General features: G+C 36.4%; 1 protein-coding gene across 1 annotated transcript in view; it reads left to right on the top strand.

Moving 5' to 3' along the window:
* Positions 1–20,817, top strand: part of CSMD3 (CUB and Sushi multiple domains 3) — a 760,948-nt gene that overhangs the window by 241,371 nt on the left and 498,760 nt on the right. The window contains exon 6 of the mRNA XM_069779925.1: positions 15,843–15,955. Coding sequence (XP_069636026.1) covers positions 15,843–15,955 — 113 coding nt within the window. The remainder of the gene's footprint in view (positions 1–15,842; positions 15,956–20,817) is intronic.

The raw sequence follows: 20,817 nt of genomic DNA, 5'->3' as shown, positions 1-20,817 counted from the left end.
AGCATCCACCTCACTACAACCCCCTTTCAGGTAGTTGTCGAGAGCAATAAGGTCTCCCCTTGGCCTCCTTTTCTCCAGACGTAAACAACCCCAGTTCCCTCAGCTGCTCCTCATAAGACTTATGCTCCAGGCCCCTCACCAGCTTGGTTGCCCTTCTCTGGACACGCTTCAGCAACTCAATGTCTTTCCTGCAGTGAGGGGCCCAAAACTGAACACAGTACTCGAGGTGCAGCCTCACCAGTGCCGAGTACAGGGGGACGATCACTTCCCTGCTCCTGCTGGCCACACTATTTCTGATACAGGCCAGGATGCCATTGGCCTTGTTGGCCATGTTCTTGTAAAGTGTCAGAATAATTCCTTTCAAAATGAGGCATTTTGCATAAGTGCTAGTACTACTCGTCCAATGCCCTTCTCCTTTTTAACTCTTACCTAATAGGGCTAAATGTGAGCTGTCCTATCCCTTATTTCTCATAGATAATTTCAAAGATTTGGTCCTTGGTTTTAAAAGCTTTCTATCGGTTATATCTCTATGGAATAACAGTGATGGAGGTGTATGATATCCACATCTTAATTTTATCATAACATATTAAAAATCCTCCATATGAAAGATACAAGAAACATTTGCCTAACTGCAGTTGGAGAACATTTGAATATGAATGTTACAAATAGGGTAAGAGGAGTATGATCAAGTACACAGAACAACAGCAAATTCATAGTGTTCCTTTAAATGAGATAATTTATCATAGAAAAATGGTGCAATTTTAATGATTAGAGCAGTTTAATTGGGAGATTTGAACTGTTTTTCTGTCTGGGAGTAGCAGGAGCAAGGAGGGGAGAAGTGGGAGCCAAGGGTGACCCTGCACATGCCATGTGCTCACCAGCAATGTGCAGTCCTGCAGGGGCTGAACACTGAGGTCAGAGCTGGGGACTTAGAGTCAATTGACAGCCCCCAGCATGGTAAGTCAAAAGGAGACAGCCAAGGATAGAGCTTTGGCTGGCTGAGGCTGAGCTGGAATGGGGTTCCTGAGCCCAAGGGCAGAAGGTCATCAGTGTCCCCAGGCAGGGCTAGTGAGGGCTAGGAGGGTGCCCTTAGGGCCCTTGTGGATTCCAGTTTTGTCTTAGATTTTTGTGTTGAAGAACAACATGTTGTCTCTTTATGCTTTGGATTTTTTTTTTTTTATGAAATAAAGGGTGGTACAGTTTCTTGATATTTGTCAAGCACTCTGAGATGGAAGTTCTATAGAATTATCAAGTAAGAAATTTATTAGCTTACAGTTATATTGCGGAAGAGGAGAAGGTCACTACAGATAAATATAAGCAATTTTAAAATGTAAATGTCTTATGTGATAAATTCAGTATAGGAGACCAGATGTTTGAGATATAGAAGAAAGTTGTTGCACAAAAGGTAACTGGGTAAAACATTCATTCACAAAAAAATAAGGTGGAAACTAAATAAGGTCAATAGTTCTGTGAGTAATCTGCATGGAATCCTTGACAGCAATTATATTTAAATTATGCAATAAGAGTAGCCTTTTCTGACAGATTTCAGTATCTACCTTGATACATTTTCAGAGGCAGAACGTAGGAAATAGGAAGGAGTGAACTCAGAAAAAGATCACCTGTAGTTTGAGTGGAGCTGCTTAATTTTTATCCTCTTACTTTGTATTGATGAGTTGTTCTTTAAAGGCATTTCAGGACTTGCACTGGCTTATTATCACCCTTAAAAAAGATGAAATAACATAACTGATTCAAGCCTAACATGACAGCATTTTTAATTTTTATTCTAATGTTAAGGGAAAGCTCTTTTAAGATACATTTGCATTTGGATTTAATATCTAACTATGAGTAACTAGAGTGGCAGATACTCAGGAAAACTTTCAGATTCTAAAAGTACTTTTTCTAATAAGACCCATGGGGTCTCTAATTTTGCTGCAGAGTGGGAGTAATTTGACTTACATTTTAAACTTTATCTGCAGCCAGAGTTGCATGCCAATTTCCCTTTATGCTGTACAGAAAATATAATTAGAGTCTTTTACTAGTTTGAATATTACATAGCTATATGTGCTTTTCATTTAACTACTGTAGTTACATGAAGTACTAAGGATTAGGGAGAGAAGTTAAACAAAAATTAGCTGCAGGGAGAAGTACTCTTTCCTTCCTATTTCCAATGCCTCCAAGCTTCTTCGGTGTGAATCTGGCAATACTGATACCAACTAGTAGCCCAGTAAATATAACTTTTGCTTTATTACTGGGAAGTGGCCACAGGCTTTGTATTGATCTGACAGCGGGATTGTCTTAGGACTCTTCTGAAGTGTCTTGACCTGAGCTGGTTTTAACCTGTTTGAGCTCTGACCGGTGCCTACTGGCCAAGTGACAGATGTGACTATCATGTATAGTAAAGGTCTGACAACTCTAGGCAGTTGCTGTGTAACACACATTGGCCCTCTGTGTCAGCTGGGCCTGGGGAAGGCTGGGAACCAAGGAGAAAAAAGCAAGCTCTGTTAAGAAAACATCAAATAGCCCAAAGATGATTCAAGATTGTGGAAGGGGAGTTTATTATTAACATCTTTCCAGGGATGAGCTCAGGATACTGATGACTCACAATAAACATTTTCCCCCTCTGTTTGGGAAAGAATGAAGTGCTGATCTCAGGACACAGAGGGATGCTGAAAGGGTGAGCATAAGACTGGAGAAAAGGGATAGCTACTAGGCAGATTTCTTTTATTAAAGAAGTTACTAGTATTATTAATGAGACTTTTTGATATTTAGACTGTTAGTCTGTTAAAGCATTAATTGGACTAACAGTAAATTTTGGCTCCATATACATGATGTTCTCTTCTGTCCCAACATGATTTTGTGTGTAACAAGCTACACAATACTTCTGCATATATGGTCGGCTGAACATCAATTGTAGTACCCAGCACCATGTTCTTTTGTTTGGTTAATTTATTAACACCAGAAAGGCTCAAGAACAAGCTTCCTTCCCCTATTCAGGCAGTAGACTTGTAAGTATAATAATTTGCTATATAGAATTAAAAAAAAGAAGGTGGAGAAAATAACTGGTTATGAAATAGTAAGATGTTGGCAACATTTTAAGAGAGGTAAACTATATAAGCCTTTCACAGATAATGGTCCCAGTCATTCAGTTTGACTGTTACCTAAAAAAGTAATTGGTCAGACACAAGTTGTATTCAATTCAGTTTTTTTAGAGTAGCTGTGAAAGTAGAGAGAAGAAATGTGTGGAATTCCAGGGAAAACACTCAGATATATCATGTTCATCCCTATACCTGTCCAGGGTCCTCAGCTCTTCAGCCAAGGCCCTCAGAGATTGGAGGTTCTTGAAAGAGACAGTATGCCACAGGTTTGCTTTAGCACATGCAGGAAGAAATGTCCCATGGCAGCTCCTGGTGTCCACCTTACCATAGCTTCTGGGCCACCAGGATGAGTCCGTTTGGGGGAGGCCTCACCTGCACAGCCTGATCAAGTTGGAGCTGTATCTTATTAGTGGTGCATTGAAACTCATCTGCCTCTGCTCCTTGCTGACTGCCCTGACCGTGGCTTGGTCTCATCAGTTATACCAAGGAGCTGTGCAACTTGCCACAGCTTGTGCGGTAGAAAGACCCATACATAAACCATCATGTGCAGCCCAGGTGAAGTTAATATGTATTTATATTGATTCTATGATCTGCTCAGGAAAATTGAGTTGTAAGCATGAAGTCACTTTGTATATGAGGTATTTGCATCACATTTATGAATAATGACTCCTTCCAAGTCCCTGATATCTGTATGAAAATCAGCAACTTATGATAGTAGTCCTTCAGGCAATTGGGACAGCAACACTGTCCATCAGTGTTATGTTTATTACTTGTGTCACAAACAACATATTACTCGTATCATAGGCTGACATTTCAGAGTATGTGTGTTTGGAAGTCTGCTTTTACTTTTCATCATATTTCATATTCTGCCAAGTCAACAGATTAACTGGAAAATCTTTGACATATGAACATCTGGCTTTATAAGCTGCAATCTACTTCTGAAGTTAAAAAGTATTTCTTAATCATGACACGTTTCAACATTTAGTATTCACAGTACTACAAAATTCCATCAATCATCAGTTGGACCTTTATTCAGTCCTTAATGATCATACAGTAGTTTCTCATAGACTTGCTTTATATGACAGTAACTTTACTTCAAAATTGAACTTTTTCCAACATTGTAAAGGCATGACAGGGCTTTCATATATTTCAAGACTGACATTTTTAAAACAGAGACTTTTTTTCATTCTTCCAGACATCATAATGAACTTGACAAAGAGTCATAGGGTGAATTATTTTTATCACTCTAGCTGAATAACTTTAAAATTCATCAATAGAATGTTAAAGTACTTTACAGAACAAGTGTTTTTTTCAAGGTAACGTAATGTAGAACTTTTTTTTCCCCCTTCTTTGCAAACATTGGCTTATTTAAGTTTTCATTTGTTTGTTTTATAAATCAGAAATAAGTGATTGCAGTGGAGTTTCTACCTAAAACCTTAGTTCTAAATAGCTCATTAGGTTAAATTTGAAGAATAGTAATTTACTGTTCTAAAAATAAAAAATAGCTTTTTGTCAGTCATTTGGCTGCAGTTCTGAGATATGGAAAAAACAATCAAGGCTATATCTAGCTTCAAACTTGTCAATGTCCTGATTCTCAGTTAAATAAATCACTTAGTCCTACTACAGACAATTTTACAGGAACTGACCTTAGGAACTAGGTTTTTCACTGACTTGTGCCTTTGTAACCACTTAAAACTTGGGTGATACATTACCCTCAAACTGCTAATAGAACGTTATATTTTAGACACTTTTCTTTTGGACGCTTTTCCTTTACTTTTCTGCTGCATATTTAACTTTGAGAAAGTGCTGGCTTTAGGGACAGAAGTCTTTGTCTTCTTTCCTCCTTCAAGACTGAATTAGTACTGTTTAGTTTCTCCTCTGAAAGATGTATTCTGTCATTCCTTATGACTGGACACTGAACTATGGCAATGCAGAAGATTAACTTAACTCCCTTCCCCTTTTGTTTTCTTTATTTATATGCTTGCTCTATTTCCAAGCTAATCTTTCTCTTACTCTGTTGTTTCTTGTTTTCATCATTTGAAGACTCAACTGGGAAACTTTGCATATTTTGATATTGTAATTACCTTTCAAATTAGTCTATTTTCTCAAGCCAGTCTGTTATCTCATGAGATGGTTAATTCCTGAATCACCCAGGGAATTAATGACTTGAATGTACTGGATGCACACACAAGATCAGCCCTGGTACCCAGCTACAGCTTGAGTTTCACACATACAATTACATGAAAAATTCCACTTACATAAAAATTCTATAGCTTCTGTCACAGAGATGTCTCATTAAGTCTTTTTCTGTAATACAGATACACCAATATTGTATATGTTAATGCTGCATAAATGTGAGCTGCAATTAAAATTCTAGGAAATCCACAGTTCTAAAAATACTTACTTTCATGTTACTTGAGTATTTATATTGAAAATACTTTCACAAAAGAACAATTTACAGGCAATTATCCATCTTGTTGACCTATCTTGTTATCCAAAGATAACTGAAAATATCTATTAGCATGTAGCATTTATTTGCTATCTTCAACAAAATTCAAATCTTGGGTTCTCATTTTAGACAGCAGTAGATTTTGTAAGAGATAGAAGAGGGGTTTTATGGCTGTTTGACAATATATGTCACAGTGTCCTTGCTCTGAAATGATTTAATACAATTTGGATAGAACACTTCCAGGAAAAAAAACAAAACAAAACAGTGAGGAAGAAAAAAGCTAGTACCCAAAGTTGTCATGCAATAGACATTCACATTTATAATGATTGCTATTAAGACCCATTAATCTCATCACTGGAATTGGAAACATAAAGAATATTGATAGGCCTAATCATACAAAAAAACTTACTTATTTAGTGCTTGACCAAAAGGTTAATGGTTAGGTTGGTGTCTGAACCTCAATGTAAACATCTTACTTAACTGGGTTGATGGAACAAGAGGGATATGTTAACTTAATCGTTAAATCCTTCAGGATCTTTCAAATCAAGCAATGTGTTAAATATTTAGTTAGTTTCAGCTTTGCTTCTTTAGTGTAAATCTGGTTCTTCCTAAACAGATCTGGATTTATTAAATTAGAGATCTGAGTTTTAGTCTTCTATCCACAAATGAGTGTCCTTACATCTACATTGTGGGGTGGATCTTTTTATGAAGCTTGTTAAAAGAGTTCTTCTTTCATGGGATCAAGGCAATCATGGAGAACAAAGGAAAGGATGCTAGGAGTCTTTGATTATGAGTGTATTTTGTATAGATGTATAGGAAACACAATAAGCTGTAAGTGGTTGATACTTCACATTTGTGTTTAATACACCTGCTCCCTAATTTAATCAAAATTTAACCAAACCAAATAAGTTACTGGTCAGGCGCTGTTCTGTTGGGTAGGTCTTTCCTTTCAGGGGGGTGGGAGGCTACCATCTTTTGTAGTTTTTGTATTATGCTATGTAAGTATTAAGCCCCGCTAGCATGTACGTGTACATGGACAATGCATGATAGGCCTTATCAAAGTATGTGATACTTTACCCTTTTTTAAATCAAAGCTTATTATAAAGCAGTTCTATTTCAACAAGCAAATAATACCAATGAGAAAGATTCCACACAGCTGCAGTTAGCACCAAAACAAGCACTTAAGATTTTGTAGTGCACATGTATGAGTGATGAGGTCTATGTATGCACCTAGTCATGCTAGGATGTAAGTCTGTGTTAGCTTAAGGCTTTGGTAGTATTAGAATGGGTTTCAGCAGTGTTATAGATGGGGTATAGACCTCAAATTCCTTTTTGATCAGTTCAATTTCTGTGAATCTCCTGGCTTGTGAGGAAATGTAGGAACTATATGCTTCATGAAAAAGTTTTATGTGAAAAACTTTGCTGTATATTTTCCCAACAAAAATACTTCTATTTGGAATATTTTTGGATATGTTTAATACCTAAACTAAGGTTTGTATTAGTGGGGCTTGTGTGCTTGTTACTTGATAATAATCTTTCTTCAAAATTAAAATGCACATGTTTTGCAAATAAATCAGTTTCACTAATATCAGAATACCTGATTCGGTGTCACTGATTTCTGCTCCAAACAAATAAGTAACACACAAAGCTTAAATTCTGCTACCATTCCATACAGATTCAAACATAATAAAATAGAATTGGGCACTTAGAGTGAGGACTGCCTATTTGACTCTCTTTTATCTCCTACCCCTTATATTCATATTTTGTAGTGTCTATATCCTTCCTTGAAATTTTTACATATTTGTTCACTGATCTGATTTTGAGCTTTGACTGGACCTTTGCAATCTGGGCACTTTTTGTCTCTCTTCATACCTGTAGCCTAAATTACTGCTTTTGTTTGTATATTATACACTGTATTTTATCTGACTAAACCAGAATAAACTTCTGAGCCAGTTCTTAACAAGATGGCAAAGACAATCATTGCACATAAGCAATGTATGAAAAAGAAAACAGCAGTATGAATGAAAGTAGTTGTAAAATAGTTTGGCCATCATTTCTGGAAGAATGAGGAATACCATATCTGTGAAATTTGTACAAAATCAAGCATTTTTTTCTTATCATTTGTGTCTTCTACTAATCCTCTCTTTGTCACTGGGCTTTAAAGAAAGAGATAGTTCTTTCTGTTTTAATTTCTGTTTGGAAGATCTATAATTTTAGAAGATTTTTAGTAATTAAGGAGAATTTGGTTACATGAACAAGACAGGGATTTTTAAACTACTTGTCAAGATTATAGCTAGCTGGCAATGTGCATTTCAAATGTTAAAGTAAGCGTATAGTATTTTATGATATGTCATTATGTCTCTGGAAGAAATGGAGGATGTGCATGTTAGGGATGCACGACTAACCAAATCCAACAGGTGTTAAAACTCAAGATTTATTCTTCAGCAAAAGTTAGTTAGAAGTCCGGTAATATTTTATAAAACCACAGGCTCAATGATGTAAAGAGAATTAATACTACACGGCTGACTCAAGAATCCCCAAGATTTAAAGTGATGGCTCAAAATGTGCATATCGCTCACCTAAAAGCTGAGGGCTCTCTCCCTCGAGGAGTTACCTCAGGTGGTGCCCCGACCCGAGGGGGAGTCCCGGACTGCAGACCCGCTGCTCCGAGGAGGACTGCCAACGAGGTCTGGTGGGACCCCGTTTATACCCCTGTCGAATCTGACCTGTGGTCATTTAATTCTATTGGCTAGGAGGGTCACCTCGGTGTACCTGGTGCATCTCGACTGGCCAGTTCAAATTTCAACCTGCAGCCTCCAGGGTTTCCTTCCCCTTCTCCCTTCCTGGAGAAGTTTTGTTTCCTGCTGGCAGGATTGGGGGGGGCGGGCGGGGGGGAATGTACTGCCACAGTGCACTATGCTATTAAAAAAACCAAACAAGCCAACCCTGAATTCCACTTTGCAACATAAGGTGGGAATTATGTGTTAGATTTTTGAAGGAGAATAAAATACTAATTGACTTCACTGGATCAGAGTTAGCCTAAAGCAGAGTGATTTTTGAAAATTGCCTCCTAAATAGTACAGAAAAGAAGGGGATGGAGGCACAATGTTGTAATGAAGTGCAAGAAGAATAAAATTTTGATTCTCAAAAATATTAGTGCCTTATTTCTTCTGTAAACTGTGATTTAGCCACAGTCTCAAACCAAATAAGATGCAAAGATGGGAACTTCACTGACAGATCTGCATGCATAGCCTTACACTTGTACTAATCCCTTGACTAGCCACAAAGGTGCATTATTTCAGTAAGCACCTCTTTTTTTTTTAAAATACATTTTACATTAGATAACAGACTATCTAATGTAAATGTTGTTAACTACACATAGTGGTGAGATACTTCAAATCTCTGGTTCACAACCAATGATCTGAAGATTCTCCATGAACATTTCTAATAGTTTATGGAAGACAACTGCAGAAGGGAAGCCTACTGTCTGTTGACTTAAATTTGCTATGCAGGATTCTGTGCAGTTTGAGGGGGAGCTACATCTTTTGAACTATAAAAAAAGATGAGACAGCTGCATTTCCATTATGGTAGATATGGTGTTTTTCTTTGAATTTTAGGAAAATATTGTAGATGATGCAGTGTAGCTATGCTTGTAATAGTAGCTGGCACCGAAGTAGGTTGGACTGCCAATGCATTATGGTAATTTGCTGAGAAGATAAATTGACGTGGGAAAAGGCGCAGTTATATGAGCAGAATAAGCAATCATTTTCTGCCAGTTGCCATTATAAATTCTGTCAGCTTGCAAATCTACTTTCTGGGAACAATCCCATAGAAATCATGAACTGTAAAGATCAGAGTTTAGGAACTGTGAATTTAGTTAGAACTCAGATGATATCAGCATGTGCTTAGTTAGAATCATCTTAAGTATAACCTATTGCTGTCAGGGATAGATGTGTTAATAAATAATTGATTTGATAGGTAAACTTAACTAGATATTAGCTATTTTAAAAATAAAACTAGTCTTTTACCATAAGCATATTTAAATGGGTAGGGTGATGTTTTCTCATGCCTTGGACTATAAACTTGCAGTGTATTTTTCACATGTTTTTGTGATTATCAAAGAGAAACCTTACTATAGGCAGAATATATACTAGTCAAAATAGGTGCTAAGAAATGTGTTTTACAGCCTTTTTTTTTTTGGTTCAATTGTTCAGTAAGACCTCTTCCAGTAATAGGTTTATTCTCAAATATGTAAGCAGTGAAAGGTTGTTGCCTCTATATTGCTTAACAATTAGTTGCAGGGTGAGAATTTAAATAAAAGACCTATTTTGTCTTGCAACATTAGGTAATAGTATTATGCAGAGAAACAGCTGTACCAAAAAGGACAGCTAATTAAACCTCTACCTTCCAAAAACCAAGCATCAGACTAAAGTATACTTCTTATGTTTGTAACAAGATATTTGTAACAACTCAAGTCACTTTATGGCTGTTAGAAAATGTGTTTCATGCTGAAATTCACAGTGACAATGCAGAAAGATTTCATGTTTACTAATCAAAAGGTGTAGGCTTCTGCTTTTTATGCTTGTTACAGTGCAGTTCTCACTTTAATCAGTACAGAGCAATGTGCAAATGCAATTTAATAGCTAGCTAGAACAATGTACCGTATAGTAAAGCTAAACAGAAAAGGAAATTAATCTGTTTTGGGGAGGTTTTTTTCATGAAATTCTGGATATCAGTATTGTATATAACTTTATGAAATTTCCACTGGTTTGGAAGAAAACATTTTGATACTGCCTGGGTGGCAAATCAGAAAAAGAGAGCTAAAAGGCCCACAGAGCCCAACAGCTGAATAACCAGGCAGTTAGGGGACCCATTACTAGCCTGGCAGCCATGCAGCAAAGAAGCACCAGGCTAACCAGCTGGCAAAACAGCTAAGCAGCTGACTGGCCAATAAGTGATACAAGCAGGCTGCTTCTTTGGCTTTAATTAAAGGTTTCACCGGAATGAAAATTTCTATAGATCTTACTGACTGTCACAATTTTATATCACAAATACCAATTTGATATTAAAATTATTTGGTAATAAATGAGAACAATTCGTTGATATAAAAATGAGTGTTTCCCCTATTAACACAAACTAAGAAGGATGCTCTGCTTAGAAAAATGATTAGGGCGGATCTTCAGAACTGGAATCTCTCTCTGCCAGAGGCTGTGTGTACCACTAAAATCCAGATTCATGGGGGAATTTGGGTGTCGAAAAAGCACAAATAATCTTGGAAGAGAGTTGGAGAGCTGAGGTTTCCTTTTTGGCTCTTCTGCCTACACTCTAACCTTTGCAGACTAGAACACTTTTCATTTTCCTTCTGGCTCGATGAATACTTTGATCCTTTCGCAGAATGGCACATCAGTAATATGAATGGTAGAAAGTGCACATAAATTAATACACGTATTTGTATTGAAAGTGCCTCTCTCTATACATGTCATCTTGTGTCGAGGATGATGAACTTAAGTGACATTTTTGGATTCCTAAACCTTTGTCTGAAACAAGGATTAAACTGGTATGTTCAGTTTCCTGGATGCGTGCTGTAACTTCTTAATTGGCAATATATATTTAAAAAAAAAAAAAAAAGGAAAAAAAATCAGAAGACACCATAAGTAGGGTTTCTGATTATGTTTTGCATACTTTGTATTAGGGATAGTATTACTGATAGACTTGAGCCTGTCAGAGGACTACATGGAATACCTAGATTTTACATACCAGCTGGTATGAAATCATTGTTCCTTGGAGTGGTGTATTTACAGGCTCATACAGAAATGACTGGCAATTCTGTGGGGCAGAGGTGAGGGGGGACACCAAAAAAGAGGTGCTAATACAAGAACTAATGCTAATACTAACTAATACAATACTAACCAGTACTAGTACAAGTACTTCCTTATCCATTTCCACATCCTTTTGCAATCTCATAGCAGTATTTTTTTTTTAACATCACCATCCAAATTCCTTGGATCTAGAATTTTGAGTAAATTTCTTAAGCTTGAAAAAGTTAGATTTTATATGTTCTCCAAGTGAAATGAATGAGATCAGCTAGTGTGTTTCCACAGTACAAAAACATTCTAAAGCAAGTATTTGAAGGAGCTTTAATAGCCTGTGGTGCCAGTCAAGCATTTTGTCATTTATATTAGTGCCTGAGGGAAAGAGGGTGCTAACACAGTTTCAGAAATTTGGAAAGTGGTCTTAAACATATTCTGTTTTCAGATAGCATGGTTGGGAAAAGATGGAGAGAATGTTACCTTTAAACTGTTATACTTGTCTTCCTCAAAAAATAATACCTACACAAGCTTATTAGTCATTTATTTAAGAAGTGGTTTTTTTTTTCCACTTAAAAGATCACTTGTAGATTACTTGCTTTATTATGACTATGGTTGACTCTAAATACACCTTGATCATTGTCTCTAAGAACACTAAACCAACTGAAAATCTGGAAATGATTAATGGTAGAGCTAGGCACATTCCTTAGGGCTGACACCCAAAAGAAATTTGGTTTACCCTGAGAATGGAAGCAATTTTTTTCGGTGTTATGAAGGTCTCTTGCCCATCCACCTCTGGCACAATTTTGAGGTAAGGCCATAATTATGTGGGGAAATCAGAACTACTTCCTGATCTAGGAACCGTGTACACACTAATGAAATACTGAGAAAAATGAGTGTTGAGTACAGGTTGAAAAGGAAAAAAAATGCCTTCCAGGCCTTTAGGTAAGCAAGAGAACCCCTGACATTTAGCATTAATTAATATTTTCCATGTTGAGTTTTTATGCTTTAGGTTTCCATCTCATCTGTAATCTAAAGGACAGGCAGAAAAAGCTACTCTTCCATAGTATTTTGAGAATGATTGTTGAGCACAACAGAAATACTACTATGATATTTCAGTTTGTCCTGCATAAGAGTTAAAAAAGTCTGAATAAGATGTCCTGAGTTTTGTCTTTGAAGGAGTAAATGAATTGGTTTTAGAATAAGCTCATCAATACCTTTCAGCATCTGCAAATGCACTTGTACTACTCACCCACTGAACAATTTTGAAGGGATAAAACCATTGAAAACTGGACTTCTGGTCATTGTAAAAGGAGGATCATAACTCAAGGTTAAAAATACAGTCTCCAAGTCAACCAAAAATCTCTAGCTAAATTTTTAATTGAATTTTTTGAAATCCATAGAATAGATAACAGGAGTTTTCTTGCTTGGTGTTATCAAAGGTATCACACATCTTATCCAATGTATCATTTTTAATAAAACAGACCACTAAGGGAAAGAATGAATGAAAGCTGTAATATTAGTTTTAAACAAGACAAGATTGTTCTGTATAAACTATTTATTGATACTTGCCAGCTTGTTTTATTGGCTCTTAGCCACCTCCCTCCCCAACCCTACCTCCCCAGCTCTCAAACCCAAGTGTTACAGAAACTGGGGAAGGGGAGATTTGTACAGAAGCTTACTCCTCGCTTAACCTGAAGTCATAAAATGAAACAGAAATCTTTCCATTGAGGGACCTAAGAACACATTTAGAGAGTAAGGGGCTATTGCACATTAAAAAGAAGTATGCTTTAAATTAAAATAACTTGATCATGTGTTAGAGGAGGGACTGCTATCAAATGAAACATGCAGTTTCCCTGGGTTGGTTGTCATAAGCAGAAATTAAATCTAGGCTTCTGCATCTAAAAAAACATCAAATTCATGTCTAGGCACTGTATGAGGACAAAGAAGCAAAGAACAAAAATTTGGTCTCTAGATACTTGCCATTACTTTCTTGAATTTACTGTTAATTTGCATTACTATTTTAGCTAGCTGTGCTCTTGCATACTGCTATCACAATATGATTCCAAACCTTGAAACAAACATTAAGCCACAAAATAACCCTTGGGAAGGGAAGTGGTTTGAACTTCAGATGGGCAAATACTGTTGTGGACAAGCGTATACACTGACAGTGTGCAAAGAATAGGCGTTTAGAGGATGCCACTGTTCTGGTTGAAGCTTTGCTCTATTACTGGTGATAGTCCAAACACTTAACGTAAAAAGTTTATTTTCAGAAATCCTTTTTAAAGAAAATGAGATATCTAATGAGACTATGTTGACAGAACTTGAAGTGGAATAGAGTAAAATTATTTTATTTACATGGCAAAATATTTTGTTTTGATTTAATTTTCTTATTTTTGAGTGTATCACTTGTATTTGTTAAGATTATCATATTCATCTAACTTTCCTACAAAGATTTTCATAGGACAGCTGCAAAAAAACCCACTTAACACTAAAATAAAGATGAAATATTTCAGCACAGAGCACTGCATAAAAGTCTTCAGACTTTGATAAGGAATTTTAAAATGTCAAATTTGTTTCTACTTGAAACAAAAAACCATGCCTTTTTAAAGAAAACTCAAAACAAAAGTTTCTAATTTGATAAAGGGGGGTAGGGGAGGACTCTGCATTCCGAAAGACTATGTTGCAGCCATTCACCAGGCAATGCTGATTAGATTTTAGTTGTAAAAGCCAGAGCTCTGAACTTGCAGGTTTTTTCTTACAATTTTCTTTTAGTTGCTGGTCTGATACGTGATTGAAGTTGCTTTCGCTCTCTGTGCATGAGTTTGTCTGTAAAATGGAGATAACAATATTGATAATGACATTATTGCATTTTGCAAAGCCATCTCAAAGGTTAGATGAAAAGTCCTTTGTAAAAGCAAGGAATCTGCTCATTCTCGCACTTGTGCATTGCTTGAAGAGCTTTATGACCTGTTTCATTACAGACTTTCATCTTATTTTCTTTTTTTTTTCTTCTTTTTTAAAAAATAGAATAGGAATCCACAATGTCTGAACATAAAATGGTATTCTTGTTGGCTAGTATTTTATTCTAACTACAGGAAGAGCTCTGTTTAGAAATGAATGGAAGGACAGAGATAAGTATGTTGACATCCTGAAGATGTGACTTACCTTTCTGGTCTTGGTGACAAACATAATAATAAAAAAATATTACCTCTAATTCAGACCTTCCAAATGAGCAAGTCAAGATGGAAGAGTACAGTAACTGGAGTAACATCCTGATGTTAAAAAACAAACAGATAAACAACAAAAAATATCCAGATAATTTTGTATTCTGGGTCTAGTGGCTTGGAGTTAATTTTCTTCATAGAAGCCCATACAGTGCTGTGGTTTGGATTTGTGACTAAACCAGAGTTGATAACACACCAGTGTTTTGGGTCTTGCTGAGCAGTGCTTGCACAGCATCAAGGCTTTCTCCCGCTCCCCGTCCCACCCCGTCCGCACAGTGAGTAGTCCAGGGATAGACAAGATGCTGGGAAAGGACAAAACATAAAGAGCTGACCCAAATTGACCAAAAGGATATTCCATACCATATAACTTCATGGTCAGCAATAAAAAAGGAGGAGAGGGGCTGGGGAGGGGCAGGTAGTCATTGTTCGGAGACTGGCTTGATTGGTCTACTTGTTGGATGTGTGAATGATTGCCCTTGTATCACTTGTTTTTGTTGTGCTTTTTTCTCCCCTCTCCACTTATTAAATTGACTTCTGAAAAGTCTTTATTTTGATCCAGGAATTTTCTTGCTTTTGCTCTTCCTATTCTCTCCCCTGTCCCTCTGTCAGGGTCAGGGAGCGGAGTGAGTGAGCAGCTGTGTGGTACTTAGCTGCTACCTGGGGTCAGTTCACCACAATTCCCTACTTTTCTTGTACTTTCAATAGCTAATTTTCAGATTCACTGAAGTGATGGAGTATTTCTTATTTCTTTGTACCCTGAATTTAGAAAAGTACTTACTCTTGAAAAATAGATATCTTTTTTATAGTTTTAGATGTTGGTCTGCATAACCTAAGCTCTCTTGTTCCATATCTTTAACATGGAAGTCACAGGGTACAACCCTTTTCCTGGTGCCCAGAGCACTGTTCTCCCTGACCTGATAACTGCCCTGGATAGATGTAAACTCTTTCTAGCTTGAGTGTCATGTACTTGCATCATGATAGTGCTGTGCCTGACCAATAATGTTACTGTGTGATTTCTGGATTAGCACTGATTTGTATCCCATCACTTGGTCATGCATAGCGGACAATCTTGTCTGTTCATGCTTGTCATAACATACTATTAATTGATAAAGTCCCACAGAGGGCATGTCAACGAGTGTGTGTTTGAAAAAAAAAGTTTTCCGCACAAGACTTTTATTGAAGGTTTATGAAAATCTACTGATCTTCAGCCCTGATCATTTTTTAATCTTTTAATAATAATTTTTATTTGTTTGTTTTAATTCAGGCTCTCTGGAATGAATATACCTCCTCCAGTTATCAGCAACAAAAACTGGCTCAGACTACATTTTGTAACAGACAGCAATCACCGATACCGTGGATTTAGTGCTCACTACCAAGGTACATTTAAAAAAATACCTTTTTTATTGTGGTTGTTTTGTTAAATAAAAAAGTGCCTCAAATTGTAGAGGAAATGGTAAGGGCCATTTTAAAAAATCTTCATAAAAGTGTAGTTTGTATTTGCATAAATGATAAACTCAGCTGTGCAACCTGTTATATCAAATTACAGTATGTCAGAATATGGGTAGTGTATTATCTAGTGTATCTAAATACAGTTATAAAAAATTACAGCAGATATCTACTTCACTTTATCCTGTGCAAGTACTTAGCTTTTAAAATGGTCCTAATATTGTGAAAGATGTTGTGTAACAGATACAGAAATAATATTTTTATCATTAAAATATGTATTTGCCTTTATGGTTGTTTAAGTCATGTTTGTAAAACAGTGAGTAAGTTTCTATTTACTAATATACCATTTAATCGCTACTATCTCTTACTATCCATTTCTGAATGCATTGTGCTACTAAGGGTTTAATTAACCTGTAAGATTCTTATCCACTGTTTTTATGAACAAGCATTATTTTGAGTAAGAGTGAAAGCATCTGAAGCATTAACTTGGGAATATCACCATTTGGAACAAGGTCATTCTAATGATGAAGTGCTAATGAAAACTGAGCTTCATTAGTGTGTAGTAATACTGTTTGCTTTTTTACAAGTATTACTGTAAATAATATTTTTCAGTATCTACAGTGTATTAATGGATCTTCAGGGAACAGTTACCCTTTACGTGCTTTTGTGCTTTTCCATTTATCTGATGAAAAAAAAATCATGGCATTCCAAATGAGATTAGTTCAGGAATTTCTTTTACAGTTCTCTACAGGAGATTTATCATAGGAAGAGATTAGCTACATAAATTTTTGCAGAATCTGATAAAATTAATCAACTAATGTAAAAATAGCAACTAACAAAAGACTAGGACTATTTTTTTAATGTAATTGATCTTTTATAATAGTAAACTTTTTACAACTCTGTGTGATTGCCTCAGATAACATATTCCATACAACAACAGAACAAATTTGATTACTATTTCAGCAAATATTGTGTATCTGTATTTGAACTTCCCGAGTTCATAGATGTTCTGGAATGCGTATCCTGAGTGAATTTAGGTAAAAGGAGCCTTCCTACTGTAGCTCCAGGGCTGCTATAACTGTTTATGAAAAGCACTGGCTCATTTTTTGCATGGTATCCTTCATACCAAGTACAATAAATCACACTCTTTACTGGGAAATCACTACCTTACAGGACTGTTAAAAGCTATAAAGTAGGAACTTTCTCTATTAGATCCTACCCTACAATTGAGAAACCATGTGATAACTATTTTGGTGGTTTATGTGAAGTAATTTGTATTGTTGAGATGTTCACTTTGAACTACTGAGAAAAGGAGAACAAACTATGTCTCAGATGACACACATACTTGCATTCCTGCCAAAAGTGTGAGATAATAGGTAATGAAAGAGAATAGAGTTTTATTTAGTTTAAAAATATGTTTTCTGCAAGTCATATAAAGCATGTGAGTTGGTAGGTGTGAGACCTTCGAATATGCTTCATATCTTCTATTTCTCTTTACCACCTAAGTTTGTAGTGATTACATTATGTATTTTTTACTATTATTTTGGTTTGCTCCTTTGATTTTTAATGGTATATTGCTGAATGTATGTTAAAGTCTACTCTACACTAAGTTGTGAAATACTGCCGTAGTCCACCATGCCTAAAATGAAGAAAATATCTTTTACAATTCTTTGTAAAAAAACATGTAGGAAGTTAATAATTTCAGCATGTAAAAGCATTAAATGTGCATACTCAAGCAAATATGATCATTAAAAATTAACCTTAATAGTAGAAAATGGAAAAATGCATTGTCAACTAATAGGAAGAAGTGGTTTCTGGGTCGATGGCAAGCTAAAGGAGAGAGTGTGAGGAAATTAAATATACATATTAAAAATCTTTCATACATTTAGAAAACAAATAAAAATGTATAGCACAAAATTTTTCAGTTTGTTAAGAACTGAAACCTTCATTTTTTTCAGGCAGACACAACTTTAAGCCTTTTTGTAAAGACCATTTTCAAAAACCAATTTCACTGGTGCGCTGACATGAGTTGTCATAAAAGCAGATAAGTGATAAAAAATCAAAAAAAGCATTCCAAAGAGCCATGTAGTACAGATACAGGTGCCTGTTTTTCTTTTCAGGAGTTTATTTCTGCATCATTTTTGAGAGGGTATCTGTTAATCCTTTCAATAGTCTGTATAATCGCTGTACTACTGTTGTAAAAACTTTCTCTTTCCCCTGCTTAACTAACACAGATATGACTGTAATTTCTTTCTGACTTCCCTCCTGGAAACTTAATCTTCCCTGCATAGTACCACTATAACCAGAATTACTAATTTCTTACCACTTCATCTGCTTTAACTTTCTTTATTCTATTGTTGCATCTTTCAAAGGAGCTGGACTCAAAATTCTGAACTTCAGAACACTGCATAATTCTTACTCCATCACTGCTTGGCACTTCAGTACTCTTTTCACCTGATCACTCCCTTGGCTTGCTCTTTTGTTTGCACAACTGCACGTTTTGTCCTAGTATATTTGGGTGCTGGTTTGACCCTGAGTAGCAGCAAAGCACCCCCACAGCCACTTGCTCACTCCAACCCCACAGTGGAATAGGGCAGAAAATAGGAAGAACAAGAATGAGAAAACTTGTGAGTTGAAATGAAGACAGGGAATATCACTCATCAACTACTGTCCTGGACAAAACAGTCTTAATATAAAACATTTAATTACTAGTGTTGGTAAACAAAGACAAAGAGTTAAAAATTAGGGAAGATAACCCTTTCTCTCCCCTTTTGCAGGCTTAACTTCATTCCAGACACCTTTCCTTCCCCTTCCTCTATCTGCTTCACCACAGATTACACTTTGTCTCTTCAGTGATGTGATGGGCAATGCAGGAGGTTCAGGTCAAGGTGTAGGAGTTTCTTTCTGCTACTCCTCATTTCTCACTCTTCTGCCATTCCTTCCTTCTTACTCATTTCCTCTGCTCTGATGTGCGTTGGCCATGGGCCACAGTCTCTTAAGGGAAGAACCTGCTCCAGTGTGGGTTATCCACGGGCTCCAGTCCCTTTGAGGGTGTTACTAGTTCTGGAATTGAGCACTTCTGCTCTGGCCTTGTTCCTTTCTCTCAGTGTTTACTGCCTTATCTTAAATAGATTTTCACAGAGATGCCACAAATTCTGCTGATGGGCTCAGTTGTGTCCTGTGGTGGGTCCATTGCAGAGCCAGCTGGATCCATCTGTGACCAGCATGGGGCAACCCCTGACCTCCCATCACAGAGATCACAAATGCAAGCAACACCACCACCCCCCGCCCCCCCCACTACCAAACCCCTGCCATTTATACCAATTACAATCTGATAAAAAACCCTTGTTGTTTTTTTTATTCAAACAAAAGAAAACAAACAAGTCTTATGGCCACTTTTTAGGCAGGATATGAAGTAACCAAATCTTATTCCCTTCTGTTCTCTTAAATCTATGAAAATTGCTTTTTTAAGATTCTTTTTCACAAGGCAGCCTCACATGGCCTACTCAGCTTCATATAAGTACATCGTCATGCAGGTTATGTGTATTAATTTCTTGTAGTAGGCATTTCAATTCATGAAAGATACTGAATTATACAATATTTAAAAGATGTTGGTAATGGATAATCAATGTGATACATGTCAATTAGAAGAGAATCAAAATGTTTCACTACACAGGTTGTGGTGTCATAACCAAGACACTCTTGTTCTTGCTTGTCTGATCGCCCGTGTTTCAGCACGTCTTTCTATTCACTGAGGCTTCTTTGTCTTGATGTTTTCTGTCCTTACTGCTTTCTTAAAACTCCTTTTGAGTTAGAAACTGTTGGCTGAAGTAGAACCAAAGCTTCTTTGGATCTTCCTGAAGCTGCTGCTCCAAGGTTTCTTGGCACTGGTAATCCTCTTTTGCTGTTTCTAAAATTAGTTGTGCATTTTTACTCCATCCGTTTGCAGTTTCTGTAAAAGTTCCTTTTGCTTGCTGCTTTCTGTTGGCTACTCTTTGCCATAATATTATCTAAGTGGACAGAAGGGATTAAGTTAGTTTCACAGTTTACAGTCTTGCAGGCTGGCATACACAAACTTCAGTATTCTTTATGTCAAGCACACCCAGACTCTGAAAGGGTGTTTCGAAAAGAATTCTCCATTTTCTGATAGTTAAACATTACTTTAAGAGTCTATAACTTTGCTATCTTTTATGATCCAGCATCCTTTCTCTCTCCCTCTCTCCCTCCCTCCTCTTTAAAAGCTGTGGAAGGTTTCAGTAGTAGCCCTATACTTGCTATTTATTTCACTTGTGAAATCCATTTCTTAACTGCTTTTGCTTCCTTCCACCTTTCCTTTACCTCTGTTTAAGCCATGTACAAACTAATGCTTCTACTATGAACAAAATAGTATCAAATATGTCGACTGAATGCACAGTCACATCTGCCTTCCTTTAAGAAACTTTGCTTATAGGAAAATATGGATGAAGAGATTAAATATATCCTTGAGCTTTTCAGAATAGAACAAAATTTAGCTGTCATGCTCATGTTGAAAACATGCAAATGGTTACTCTGCTTAATACTTGGCAGCCAAGTATGTAGAGCTGAAGTTGGATAAATGCCAGCACTTTCAATGTGTGATGCAATGTGGAAAAAACAGATGTTGAAAAGTTTTCTTTTTCTCTGTTTGATTTTTCCATTGTTCTTTTCTTTCTGTCATTTGGTATATGAATAGAAATGTATCTTCATTCAGAAATGATTTATGGAGTTAGACTTTTCTTAGATTTTTTTTGTTGGTTTTACTTTGAGAGAGAATT

The sequence above is a fragment of the Haliaeetus albicilla genome, chromosome 3, assembly GCF_947461875.1.
Source record: "Haliaeetus albicilla chromosome 3, bHalAlb1.1, whole genome shotgun sequence".
Lineage (NCBI taxonomy): Eukaryota > Metazoa > Chordata > Aves > Accipitriformes > Accipitridae > Haliaeetus > Haliaeetus albicilla.
Note: the sequence above shows the minus strand (reverse complement) of the source record. Positions and strands in the feature narration are given on the sequence as shown.